The sequence below is a fragment of the Anolis carolinensis genome, chromosome 6 (genome assembly GCF_035594765.1).
Source record: "Anolis carolinensis isolate JA03-04 chromosome 6, rAnoCar3.1.pri, whole genome shotgun sequence".
Classification (NCBI taxonomy): domain Eukaryota; kingdom Metazoa; phylum Chordata; class Lepidosauria; order Squamata; family Dactyloidae; genus Anolis; species Anolis carolinensis.
This window is the reverse complement of record NC_085846.1, coordinates 119,111,802-119,126,210: the sequence shown is the minus strand read 5'-3', so window position 1 is coordinate 119,126,210 and position 14,409 is coordinate 119,111,802. Positions and strand designations below refer to the sequence as shown.

General features: G+C 44.6%; 1 protein-coding gene across 1 annotated transcript; it reads right to left on the bottom strand.

Moving 5' to 3' along the window:
* Window positions 1–1,737: 1,737 nt before the first annotated feature.
* On the bottom strand, window positions 1,738–7,912 carry LOC100564034 (GTPase IMAP family member 1). Its single transcript, XM_062983704.1, has 3 exons — window positions 7,734–7,912; window positions 4,837–4,908; window positions 1,738–3,443 (listed from the first exon to the last, which is right to left on the bottom strand). Coding segments are annotated over exons 1-3 (1,077 nt in total). The 5' UTR covers window positions 7,735–7,912; the 3' UTR covers window positions 1,738–2,439.
* Between the last annotated feature and the right edge of the window lie 6,497 nt (window positions 7,913–14,409).

The following is a 14,409-nucleotide window of genomic DNA, read 5'->3' as shown; positions in this document are numbered from 1 at the left end:
AGAGAGCATTTGTTAAAACATTCATATAAATATACATTCAAGGGTGCATTCCAAATCGTGACCCAGGTCTGTCCATTATTCGTCCTAATTTCATTTTACAGTTAGTGCTGCTTCTATTGCTCAAAGGCCTGGTCCCATAGCCAAGTTCTGAGATGTTTACGAAAGGATAGGAGCGAGGGAGCCTGCCTGATCTCATTAGGGAGGGCGTTCCACAGATGGGGGGCCACCACTGAGAAGGAAGGCCCTGTCTCCCATCCCCACCAGTCACCCTTTCGAAGGTGGTGGGATCGAGAGCAGGGCCTCCCCTGAAGATCTTTTACTACAAGGTGAGTAGAAGTGGAAGATATGTTCTGACAAGTAAGCTGGGCTGGAACCATTTAGAGCTTTATAGGCCAAAGCCAGCACCTTGAATTGTGCTCGGTAGCAAATTGGCAGCCTGTGGAGCTGACTCAACAGGGGAGTGGCATGATCCCTGTACGGCGCTTCTGTTAGCAACCTGGTTGCCGCCCATTGGACTAATTGGAGCTTCCAAACAGTCTTCAAAGGCAGCCCCACATAGAGTGTGTTGCAGAAGTCTATTCGGGATGTAACAAGAGTGTGGACCACTGTGGCCAAGTCCGGCTTTCCAAGGTACGGGCGCAACTGGTGCACAAATTTTAACTGTGAAGGCTCCCCTAGCCACTGCCGAGACCTGGGGCTCCAGGCTCAACGATGAATCTAGGATCACCCCCAAGCTACGAGCCTGACCTTCAGTGGGAGTGTGACCCCATCCAGACAAGTCACGTACACTCTCTTTGTTTGAGGTTGATTTGATCTTTCACCATACTCTCAATGGAGTGACCATCATCCACACTTTCAAGCTATGTAATTGCATGCCGTGTGGCCTGCTTAGGCCTTCTATGATATAGAATGTACCTTTTTACTCTACTTTTGGATTGTATCTTTTGATATACTGCAACCAAGTTTTATCCCATACCTGTGTGAATACTTCATTCAAGTGTTTGTGAGTAAACAACTTTTATTACATCAATCAGTTTGATGTGGAATCTTTATTTTCTGGCATTCTGAATGTGTGTTTCCTATGCATGCTGAATGGGCTTCTCTTTTCATCAATAGCTAAGTAAGCCTTCTACTCTGCCTGCATTCTGTCTTTTGTTAAAGGCAAGCTATGCTATCTCATACCTGCTCATCTCCACTGTGTCAGAGTTTTTCGAAGTCTGCTCAATGTAATACTTTAGAGGAAGGCAAGCTATTTCAAGTGATTTAGTCTCAACCGACCGAGCCCTTCCGTGTTCTAAGCATTTGCGTAATACAACAGAGAAAAGCTCTGCCAATCGTCCTCTGCCCTCTTGCACCCTCCTTCCTTCCACACAGTTTTAAAATTGCCAGCCAGAGGTTCCTACACCTCACCTAGATGTCTTCTCCAATTTTGAGTCTTCTTCACCAAGAAACGTTTGTCCACTTGCCTTCAGATATGCTGCTCCTTTGGACCAGGGCCAGCTGCAGTGCCTGCCCTCAAAGGATCAAGCCAATGAATGGCAATGGAGTCCTGTGAGTGCTCTAGCTGGATCCCTCAGGGCTAGGACACGGCCCTGGCAGCCCTAAACTGGGCAAGGCACACAGAAAAGACCCCCAAAAGGCCCCTTTGTGGTGATCGCCAAAAATATGAAGTGATTTCAGCCCATTCCCAGAAACTCAAGCAAATAGAAGACACGGAGGGAACGGATGCCTTCACACTACATTTGATACAGTTTTATACATTTAAGAATTGAGACAGTATACAATCAGTACAAGTTACAAAAGAATATTGTTTAATACATGTATTAAAGGGGTTAGTTATGATATAGTTTAGGGTACAGTTGCTGCTGGGTTCTCCCAGAGCCTTCAGCAGCTTCTTAACAGCAGAATTTAGAATTTTTAAAACTAAAGAGAAGATTGTATGTCCTGCTTGAAGTCTTTTAAAGGTCCAAATTAATTTGGGGAGGGAGTGTTGTGGCTCAACAACATACTGATGAAAATCATTGAGAGAAACAGTCCTTTGTGAACTCATGGTTCCTCAAGAGGCCACATTCAGCAAGAGCTCAACAGAAATACAACTAACATCTTGAAACTGAAACATTTCTCAGGACAAAAGAGGGAGATGCTCCTCTTTCCAAAACCTCAAAGGGTTGAGGGACATGCAAATGAGAGAGAGCGCAAAACATGGAATCAAGAATAAAACGGAATAAACATTCCTAAAGAAACCAAATACCCATGGCATACAGTTGAAGCCCTTATTCCAACAAGATTAACAAGGCTCTTGTCTTCTTGACCAAAGGTTGCTAGTACCTCACCCGACTACAAATTACAGGGTCCCATAGCATTGAGACATGGCATTTAAAGGAGTGCCAAACTGCATTTAATCTATCCTGCAGATGTAGCATCAGAAAAAGAACCGATTTAAAAGACATGAGGCTGTTTTGGAACGGGTGTATTCATGAAGTTAACTAAACGCATAAAAGAAGACGCCAGCCACCAGCCGAAGTTAACTAAACAACACACCAGCCACCAGCTGAACTTAGCTAAACGACACACCAGCCACCAGCTGAAGTTAAAAAAACAAATAAAAAGAGAAGCCAGCCACCAGAAGAAGTTAACTAAACAAATAAAAGGAAACGCCAGCCACCAGTGTCTCCCCAAATACTTTTTAACCAGTGATTCCAGCCATGAAAGCCTTTGACACTTTTTAATCAGATCCCTATGACTCCAACCTCCCCTTGGCTTTGACCCGGTACCTTCATTCTCTGCCATGAATGTTAGAATCTTTTCATCTGTTAAGACCGGCTCCAAGTAGAGCCTATTGGAGAGATGCCTCCCTCCCTCCTTCTCCACCATGCGCTGGACTATCTCCATCAGCTCAGAGACCTGCCTCTCCCGTTCCTCCCCAGATGCCCTGTTATTGAAAGCACACATGCGCCCCCCACACTTCCGAATTAGCCCCTGGAGAGCCTCATTATCTGAGCTCCACACATAGTCCTCCAAGGAATCCCCATCTAAATCCTCTTTGCGGGTGAAGAGGATGACCATGTGCTTGAAGGCCTCTTCTCCAAACAAAGCCTGGACTTGATTGGCGGCCGCCTCGTCTTCTGCCGTGAAGCGGCCCACCTGGGTCACAAACACCAAGGCATGAGGGCCGGGCCTGGAGAGGTCAATGCAGCGCCTGATCTCCGGCAGCAGGATCGTGGTGGAGGTGTCTGGGTCACAAAGGGCTGGAGTGTCGATCACAGAAAGGTCCAAGTCTCTCCACCTCTGTGTCTCTCGTTGGCACCTGAGCGTGGTCGTCCTCAGTGCCGCCATGGACTCAAACGCTTTCCGGCCAAGAAGGGTGTTTCCTGTAGCGCTCTTCCCGCCTCCGGTCTTTCCAACAAGGATAATCCTGAGTTCAGATTCCTCCCTTCCGGGGCCTGAAGAACAAGTAAGTGAAAAAAGAGACAGAGCTGATCTTACTAGAAGGTGACCTCAAGAACCCTGGAACTATTTCCACAGACGGAAAAACTGGATGAAGCCTTGCTTGAGCAGATGACCAAACATGCAGAAAGAAGAGTTATAGTAGTAAATGGGGGATTTCAACTACTCTGATATTTATTGGAAAACAAACTTTGCCAACAGTAGGAAGTCCAACAAATTCCTCACTTGCCTTGCAGGCAATTTTATTGTCCAGAAAGTAGAAGAGGCAACAAGGGGATCAGCTATTCTGGACCTGATCTTAACCAACACTGAGGATCTGGTCAATTGAGTGGAAGTGGTGGGATCCTTAGGTGGGAGTGACCATGTGCTCTTGGAGTTTGTGGTACAAAGGAAGAGGGAAACTAAGAGAAGTCAAGCACACATTCTAGACTTCAGGAGAGCTGACTTAAGTAAATTTAAAGAAATACTGAGTGTGATTCCATGGACAGGAATACCAAAAGAGAAGGGAGTTAATGATGGATGGGAGTTTCTTAAAAGTGAAATACTGAAGGAACAATTGCAGTCGTGGTATTTTAGCTATGTTGTATGAGAGGTGGTTAATAAATAAAATTATTATTATTATTATTATTATTATTATTATTATTATTATTATTATTATTAATAGTATGACACAGCAAACGGGATGTATATGCTGGATTTCGTATCACAGAATCACAAGTCGAACACTTCCCAAGTGTTTAGGACTGTATGATGCATTTTCGGATGATGTGCACAGATCCCAGTCAGGTGGCCTTTTGCAGTTGACAGATCATAATTTTGTCAATGTTTATGGTTTTCAAATGCTGGCTGAGATCTTTTGGCACGGCACCCAGTGTGCTGATCACCACTGGGACCACCTGTCCTGGTTTATGCCAGAGCCTTTGCAGTTCAATCTTGAGGTCCTGATAGCAGCTGAGTTTTTCCTGTTTTTCGTAAATCCGACTGTCACCTGGGATGGCGACATCAATAATCCAAACTTTTTTCTTTTCCACCTCCGTGAGGTCTGGTGTGTTGTGTTCCAGAACTTTGTCAGTCTGGATTCGAAAGTCCCACAGTGTTTTTTGCATGCTCAGTTTCCACTACCTTTGAATGTTTGTGATCCCACCAGTTTACTACTGGCAGGTGGTACTTGTGACATAAATAATAATAATAAGAATTATTATTATTATTATTATTATTATTATTATTATTATTATTATTACAACCCTTCCACAGCAGTGATCCATGCATTGGCATCGTCGCGGCTAGACTGCAGCAATACATTGCTTATGAGATTTCGAGGGGTGTGTATGTGTCTCCATTTGCTGAGATGTCCCTGCCCACCCCAGGCATTGAGAGGCCAACCCTTACCTGTGAAGGGGCGGCCCAAGGTAGGCATCTCGGTGGCGTCCTCCAACCAGACCATGTCTTCCCTACGTGTCACTGATGGAAACAAAAGAAGTGATGGAAGCAGGAAAGATTGTGAAGCCAGTAAATACTAGGAATAAGAGTGAGAGGACAACCAAGGGACAGCACCACAAAAGTAACTCCACAAAGGAAAAAAAAGTGGCAGATATTACATCATGAAGCAATGGCAAGATTAGCTCCTTGGCTGATGAGATAGGGAAGTGCCAGTCAAAATGGTTGTCCATTAATTTCCTGCATGTCCCTGAACTTCAAGCAACAGGTCCATAATGAATTTCCAGGGGGAAATATACATTTGGATCAAAATACAGTGATAGCCCCTGACTAAGGAGAAAATATAATTGTTGCACACACCACACACATCAGTTTGCAGTGTTTTCCACAAACACCACAGTTTTCCTTAGTTAGCTATGGGGAGCCCTCTCAGCCCTCTCAGCCCATGTAGCAAATTTCTACATGGAACACTTTGAAAAACAATCCCTAGAAACAGAACTAAAAAGCCTGCTATATGGTTCAGATATGTTGATGACACCTTCACCTTTTGGAGCCATGGAGAAGAAGAACTCAACAAGTTCCTGGACCACCTCAACAGCATCCACCCAAGCATCCAATTCACCATGGAAAAAGAAAAGGAAGGTGTGGAGAAGTCATAGTTATTATGTTTAATTTTAACTGTTAGAGTATGTATTTGTGTTTAGTTGACACAATAGCTGAAACAGAAGCCATCTTGTTTCAATCCACAGTAGTGCTATTACCAAGGAGACGGAGCTGGCTAGCTCACCAGAGGGAGAAGTGGGCGGAGCCAAGAAAAGGAAAAAGTGGGAGTTTTAAAAGAAGCCAGGGAGTGCGTGGCTGGAGGCTTTTCAGTCAAGAAGGGCTGAGGAGACAGGCCTGGCCAAAATCTTTAGTCAAGGCAGACTAAAGGGAGCCTAGTCAAGATCTCTAGTTGGGAAGGACTAGTGATCAGGAATTTGATCGGTAGTAGATCAAATTAAAGGCTTTTATTGTAGTTGGGACATTGTTCACTAAGGAGCTCAGCTGAGGTTAGAGTTCGCTACAATTTATATCATCAGTAGGAGAGTGAGAGTGGAATTACACCAGAGACTACTGTTGTGGTGGTTATAAGAGTTATTAAACCACTTGTTTATCTAAAGTTCCATAAGTAAATCAATCAACCTGCAACCATAAGCTTTGTATGCAATAAACTTGTTGTTCTTTGTTAACAATTGACTCATTTCATCTCATCTGCGTCTGTGGAGCCAAATTTCATCGGTGATAATTCAAAAGCCTCACGTTGGTGGCAGTTACCTTAATAAATCACCTAATTGGGGAAGAGTAATAGTCACAGTTACCTCAGAAAGGGAACAACAACACAGAAATCCCTAACTACAGAGACAGAGGCTGGGATCTTGAAATAAAGATCACCCCCTGTAATCCTTCCCCTCATATAAAGGTGATATATATATAATCTAGAGGAATTAAAAGATTCAAAAATCCCCTCAGCAGTGGAAACAGCATTTACAATTTGCTTTGACACCATTACAATTGGCTTGAGTCTTCCCAATTGGCTTTAGCACCATCACAATTGGTGGCAGCGTCGGGATTGAGTCTTCGTAATTAGATTAAACCATCCCAATTGAAATAACGTCTGTGCAAAGGGAAACTGCAATTTCTATATGTCCTGGTCATCCACAATCCCAATCCACAATTGGGCTACACAGTTTACAGAAAACCAACACGCACTGATAGATACCTTCATAAAAACTCCAATCATCACCCAAATCAAATAAGAAGCACAATCAAAGCCCTGGCAGACCGTGGAAAAGAATCTGCGAACCTCACCTCCTCCAAGGTGAACTAAACCACCTAAACTGGGCTCTACAGGCCAATTGGCTGCAAGGCCAAGAACAAGCCACGTGAGTCAAGATCAGGATCCACCTAGAGGAAAGGTGTTCTTACGAGACATCAAGGGAACCGCTGACTGCATAGGCAAGCTGATGAAGAAACACAGCATATAAACTATCTTCAGACCCACAAAGAAAATCCAACAAATGCTACATTCAGTGAAGGACAAGAGGGATCCTCTCACCTCTGCAGGAGTCTACCATATCCCATGCAGCTGTGGACAATTCTACAGAGGGACCACCAAACACAGCAGCATTGCACAAACATGAGTCAAGGAACATGAAAAGCACTGCAGACTAACATAACCAGAGAAGTCCGCCATAGCAGAGCACCTGATGAACCAATCGAGACACAGAATATTATTTGAGGACACAGAAATGCTGGACCACTCTCACAACCACCATGTCAGGCTACACAGAGAAGCCATTGAAATCCACAAGAAGCACGTGGAGAATCTCAACAGTAAAGAAGAAACTCACAGCAACCCAGTGATTCTGACCACAAAAGCCTTCAACAATACAGTACATGCAAACAAAGAAATGCAAGGATTTTCAGCATTGTCTCAATAAAGAGTTCCAACTGAACAAGAATCACGATGACCACAATGGCAGTGACGAGGCGGTGCTGCAGCCCCCCAAAAGACATTGGCAGAGTTCCCAAATACATTGACAGAACTCCCCAATATAGAAAGAGAGAAAATCCTACATATTTCCACATGTATTTTGTGAAATTTCAGAAATCTACACAGTTCTGGATGTATGTACCGTACCTTTAAATTAAAGTATATGGGCTCGTGTGCATTTTATGTGTGATCCACAGAGACCACGAAGAAGCAAACTCCTATCCGGTCCTATTGCAGGATGAATGGACAAGAAGAGCCCAGAAGCGACACTCTCAAAACGTGCTCTCCACCACGGCCCAGCTTTCCATGCACTTACTTGATTGAATCGGCTTTTTCCTGCAAGTTTCCTCCTCCTGTGTTGGATTTGTGACCTCTCCACAACAGCTCTGCTCTAGTAACAACACAGATCAGTTTTCTCTTTCTTTATCCAAGAGTGAAAGTTTGCAGATGAGCAACGATCACAGTCGAGGGAGGGAGGGAGGGAGGGAGGGAGAGAAAGAAAGAAAGAAAGAAAGAAAGAAAGAAAGAAAGAAAGAAAGAAAGAAAGAAAGAAAGAAAGAAAGAAGAAGAAGAAAGAAAGAAAGAAAGAAAGAAAGAAAGAAAGAAAGAAAGAAAGAAAGAAAAGAAAGAGAAGAAAGAGAGGAAAGAAGGGAGAGAGGGAGGGAGGGAAAGAAAGAAAGAAAAGAAAAGAAAGAGAGGAAAGGAGGGAGGGAAGGAAATAAGGAAGTAAGTAAGGAAGGAAGGAAAGAAAGAGAAGGGAAGGAAGAAGGGAGGGAGGGAGGGAGGGAAAGAAAGAAAGAAAGACAGAAAGAAAGAAATAAAAAAGAAAGAAAGAAAGAGGAAAGGAAGAAGGGAGGGAGGGAGGGAGGGAGGGGAAGAAAGACAGACAGACAGACAGGAAGGAAGGAAGGAAAGAAAGAGGAAAGGAAGGAAGGAGGGAGAAAAAGAGGGGGGAAAGTAAGGTAGGCAACAGAGAGGGAAGGGATTCAGTGTGGTGTAGTAGTTTGAACCTGGGACTATGGCTCTGGTGATTTTTGGCAAGTCACATTCTCTCAGCCTCTGAGGAGGACAAAGGCAAATCCCCTTTGAATAAATTTTGATTATTGGATATTGTGCTGTTTTTGGCATTGTTAGCGGCTTTGGATCTCTCTGGCAATGGCAGGAGCCTTAGCTATGACCCTTCCCAGTCCACACACACACACACACACACACACACATCCCAGGACAGACGCACGGCAAGGGAGACGCTCTGCATGCCCACAGAGGTCATTTGTCTTCCCAGGACAACCTGGAACTCATCCAACGCCGTGTGCTTTTCCTTTCCATGCAGCCACAGCATTTCCCAGAAATGAGAGTAGAAACCGGCTGCTGCCTGTCAAAAACCAACCCCCTTTGATTATGACTTTAAACATCTTTCAATTTATGCAAATGGTTTTTTTTATAGCTATCCATACTAGTGTATGTAAAACAGTCAAGAAGCTCAAACCGCAGAAAATATTTTATTGCCTGTTCTCATTCTTAGAATCATAGAATCATAGAATAGTAGAGTTGGAAGAGACCTCATGGGCCATCCAGTCCAACCCCCTGCCAAGAAGCAGGAAATCGCATTCAAAGCACCCCCGACAGATGGCCATCCAGCCTCTGCTTAAAAGCCTCCAAGGAAGGAGCCTCCACCACAGCCCGGGGGAGAGAGTTCCACTGTCGAACAGCCCTCACAGTGAGGAAGTTCTTCCTGATGTTCAGGTGGAATCTCCTTCCTTTCCTGTAGTTTGAAGCCATTGTTCCGTGTCCTAGTCTGCAGGGCAGCAGAAAACAAGCTTGCTCCCTCATCCCTATGACTTCCCTTCACGTATTTGTACATGGCTATCATGTCTCCTCTCAGCCTTCTCTTCTGCAGGCTAAACATGCCAAGCTCTTTAAGCCGCTCCTCATAGGGCTTGTTCTCCAGACCCTTAATCATTTTAGTCGCCCTCCTCTGGACGCTTTCCAGCTTGTCAACATCTCCCTTCAACTGTGGTGCCCAAAATTGGACACAGTATTCCAGGTGTGGTCTGACCAAGGCAGAATAGAGGGGGAGCAGGACTTCCCTGGATCTAGACGCTATTCCCCTATTGATGCAGGCCAGAATCCCGTTGGCTTTTTTAGCTGCTGCATCACATTGTTGGCTCATGTTTAACTTGTTGTCCACGAGGACTCCAAGGTCTTTTTCGCACACACTGCTGTCAAGCCAGGCGTCCCCCATGGGTTTTTTCTTTTGGGTTTTTTTTTATGGGTTTTTTTTTTACTAATGTGATGTCATGATGTGTTTAGACATACAGTAGAGTCTCACTTATCCAACACTCGCTTATCCAACTTTCTGGATTATCCAACGCATTTTTGTAGTCAATGTTTTCAATATATCGTGATATTTTGGTGCTAAATTCGTAAATACAGTAATTACTACATAGCATTACTGCGTATTGAACTACTTTCTCTGTCAAATTTGTTGTATAACATGATGTTTTGGTGCTTAATTTGTAAAATTATAACCTAATTTGATGTTTAATAGGCTTTTCCTTAATCCCTCCTTATTATCCAACATATTTGCTTATCCAACATTTTGCCGGCCCGTTTACATTGGATAAGTGAGACTCTACTGTACTCTGAAATTTTCTTGATCACGAAGATATATATTCCCCACCTTGCAAGGAGTCTCTCTCTTTTTTTTTTAAGGATTTCTGTATATGCTAGGAAAGGGGGGAAAGTAGATGGTGAATCTTGCTTTAAAAGAGTGAACAGCAAAGAATATTATATTTATTTTGCACAAATTGTCATTTGAATACAGATCTAGACACATTTCATTATTTTTGAATGTATATTTTCTGACTGTATATTCAACTGTTTGTGCCAAATAATTAATTTTTAAAAAGCTGAGGAAATAAGAAACGAACCCCCTTCTGCCCTGCAGGAAAAACACAATCCAAGCACCTCTGGCAGATGGCCATCCTGCCTCTGCTTTAAAGCCTCCAAAGAAGGAGCTTCCTCTGGACTCTGAGGCAGAGAGTTCCACTGCTGAACAGCTCTTCTCATTGTGGTCGAATCCGGGTGGCCATCTGCATTCAGCCTAATCTGATCTGCAACAGGGAGTTCCGCCGATCAGAAGGAGCCATGTTGGGATCAATCCGGCCATGCCTGCATGCCCCAGCAGCAACTTAAGATGTGTTTTCTGCTCCTTCCCTGTGCCTTTCAAACTTTTAACTATGTAACAAACCCCTAATAAAAGAATCTCCTTACTCTAACCTCTCTCCTTATGGCTATTTTGTATCTTTCCTTGCACTGAAGCATGATTTTCCTTGCGATCTTAGTCGCCCTGCCTTCTCCTCCCTTTCTCTCGCTCTGGGCGAGCCGCGGAACCACGGTTTCACACCCCCAGCCCCTATTTCCGGTCATATCTCCCTCATTTGGACCCCAAGCATGACCATCTTCTATATCACTAACTCAAAAGGCTTCCTCTTCATGAGGAGACCACCTGTTCTCAAATTAATAAAGTTTTTAGAAGCAAATCAGCTGATTGTCAAAAACTGTCAAAACGGAGTTTCCTTGTGCTGCGGCACAATTTTCTCTACAAGAACAAACCCACGAAGGTTCGGACTGCGTGCTGGGTGCGGAGGGGGCCACCCAGGGCTCCCTGCTTGCCACTCATGAACTGCCCTCACCTTCGGAGTGCCCCCTCCCGCCGACCTTTGACTCAGCGGGGCCGTTTCGCTCGGATTGCCACAGATTCAACCTCCCTTTCTGAACTTTTATTACTTTATGAATCCCCTGCATTAAAACTTGGGCTTTGGGATAGGTGAAACAAAATGAATTATGTTCCTACATGAGTCTTGTGTACCCTGCATGTTCCCTTTTCCCTTTATCTTCATGAAATATATTTTATATTAAAGAATGACCAAAATCTGACCTAGATAGTTGCGACATTCACTGGAGGAGATTATTCCTCGCTCCAGGAGACTGTCAGACACTCATCTTGCATGGACAATAGATATGGTCTTCTCCCATTAAACGTTGGAGCTGGCCCATTTAATGGAAAAGATGACTATCTGGTTCTCGGACCATTTACAATGGGGACAATCAAAGCCTATGATTGTCCCAGCTGTCAAAATGAACTGGACTCATTCAGAAACAAATCCTGCCCATCTGATCAGCTTGGCTCACCAGAATCTGGCAAAGCCTGCCAGACAAATATGTATATTTGCACCCCAAGAAGCAGTCTGGAAACTACCTTGAGTGTGCTCGGTACTTCCTTCTTACATATTATGACTCAGTCATAATCCCTAGCAAATCCATTGTTCACAGCTCAGCCCGCCTCCTCGCCCCTGATTGGTGGAAACACCGAGGCGCCAGGAGCTCCCTGATTGGACGGGGGTTTGCTCTGCTGCTTTAGGGACCAATCAGCGCGCAGGGGGACAGGGGAACGAACGGCGCGAAATTCAAGTTGCGCCTCCCATTTTCTGTATTATAAAAGTTCTGTATTGCGTGTGACGGCTCCTTAATGAACGATCGCGGGTGTCATCCATTTCAGCTGAACTGAATAAACAACTTGGTCTTCTTTCTTCACGTGGTCAGGAAGTTCTTCCTAATGTGCAGGTGGAATCTCCTTTCCTGTCCATTGAACTCACAATTCCACTGAGTCCTAGTTTCCAGGGCATGGAAAAACACACCTTAGGATACGTAAATGTGGCTTGCATGTCCCTCTCAACCTTCTCTTAAGCAGGCCAAACAGATGCAGCTCTTTAAGCTGTTCCCTTTCATAGGGATTCATGGCTTCCAGACCTTTGACCATTTCAGTCACAAACACACACACACACACACCGCCCCTTGCCCAGGATCCCTCAGCCACACTCGCCCACTCCTCATTCTCGCTTGGAACTCACTGGACTGTCACAAGAGTTTCAGAGATGCTATACTGGTGCTGAGGGTGGTCAGAACATGATTTCCCATAGCAAGAGCAGAACAAGACCATCCAAATGGAAGAGCCCAAATAAGGGAATCTCTGTTGAGTTGGTTTATTGTGCAACTGCAAAATTCAGAGGATGTTTATCGCTGAGGTCAGGCAAACAAACTCACATCCGATTTAGCTAAAGGCCAAGCTCTTACTGTCTGGAGTCTTGTCTAATGTTTTTTCCACTCACATGAATCTCAGAGAAGCTCCACAGTGGAGGCATCGTGTCTGCTACTTTAGGATGCTGAAGCATTTCTACTCTCTCTCTCACACACAACCTCCCAATTAACAACTCATTTAGTCAAAAAGAAGTCTTATAATATTGCCTAGTATTTCTTTTCAAGCCATTATTTTAAAGGCTTTGTACATTTCTCTCTGCCTACCTGAGGCACTGCATCTCCTACCAGCCCATTTGAGCCCTGAGATCGTCAGGAGAGGCCCTTCTCGGACGAGGAAGAGAATGGCCTTCTCGGTGGTGGCCCCCCAACACTGGAACTCTCTCCCTAGGGAGATTAGGTTAGCACCTACCCTGGCCACATTCTGCAAAAATGTGAAGACTTGGATGTTCCAACGTGGGAATGAGAGAGAGGACCTTTTCCGTGGACCGCAGCTTGGGGGTCCTCCTGGACTCAGCATTGACACTTGATTCTCAGGTGTCGGTGGTGGCCAGGAGGGCCTTTGCACAGTTAAAACTAGTGTGCCAGCTGCGACCATACCTCGAGAAGCCTGACTTAGCCACGGTGGTCCAGGCCTTGCTTACATCTAGACTGGACTACTGTAATGCACTCTACGTGGGGCTGCCCTTGAAGATGGTCCAGAAATTCCAACTAGTTCAAAGAGCCGCAGCCAGACTCCTGACAGGAGCTAGTTATAGGGACCGAACAACTCCCTTACTAAAACAGCTCCACTGGCTGCCAATCAGCTGCTGGGCCGAATTCAAGGTGCAGGTCTTGACCTATAAAGCCCTAAACGGTTTGGACTCCACCTATCTTTGCGATTGCATCTCCCCCTATGCCCCGGCACGGACCCTTAGATCTTCTGGTGAGGGACTCCTCTCGATCCCACCACCATCCCAAGTGCGGCTGGTGGGGACGAGAAAGAGGGCCTTTTCGGTGGTGGCCTTTGGAATGCCCTACCCAAAGAGATAAGATTAGCTCCATCAATAACATCATTTTGTAGGGACTTGAAAACTTGGTGGTTCCAACAAGTTTTTGGAAATGACTAACCTGAAGCCCTAGACATCTTACAAAATATTTTCTTGTATTTGTAAGCCCTAGAAATGGTATCTTGGTGGTCTAAATTGGCTTCTGGAAGTGATTACTCTGTAACCCTAGATGCCACCCTGACCACTACATGACTCCTGTTCTGCACTTTACCTTCTTCTGATTTTGATATTGTATTTGTTCTACCTGATAGTTATACAGTAGGTTGAAGTGGTGTAACCCTGACCCAGGTTCCTTGCTATGAGTCACACTTCTCCCTTGGCTTTATGTCTGTTTACCGCATGAGCCCTATTCTGGGCCATACTGTCATCTTGTCCGATTTGTATACTATACCCATTGGTTGTAGAATCAATCACCCAAAGGAGTGATTTGCTATTGCTTTTATTAAGGTATTACATTGTTTTAAAATGTTGAGATTTTAATTATGTTTTGTTAACTGCTGTTATATTGGTTTCTTGTATTTTGTAAGATGTATATGTATTGAATGTTTTTACTGTATGTAAACCGCTCTGAGTCCCCATGGGAGATAGAGCGGTATATAAATAGTTTGTTGTTGTTGTTGTTGTTGTCGTCTCCCCCCCCCCCCCAACCTCTGGAACTCCTTCCCTAAAGAAATAAGGCTAACCCCCCTCACTCCCTCCTCTCCTTCAAAAAACAACTAAAGACCTACTTCTTCTCATTAGCATATGGAGAGGAGGAGGATTAATTAACGAGAGGCCACTTCTGGATCCCAACTGAGAACTATACTGTTAGTCTATGTCAGCCCATTTACTACCGTCTGCCACATA

What these genes read in the sequence shown, in the direction of transcription:
- LOC100564034 (XM_062983704.1), bottom strand. An exon ending in CTTGGGCCGCCCCTTCACAG is followed by an intron (nt 3,444 to 4,836) that starts GTAAGGGTTGGC and finishes CTTGTTCTTCAG; the next exon opens with GCCCCGGAAGGGAGGAATCT.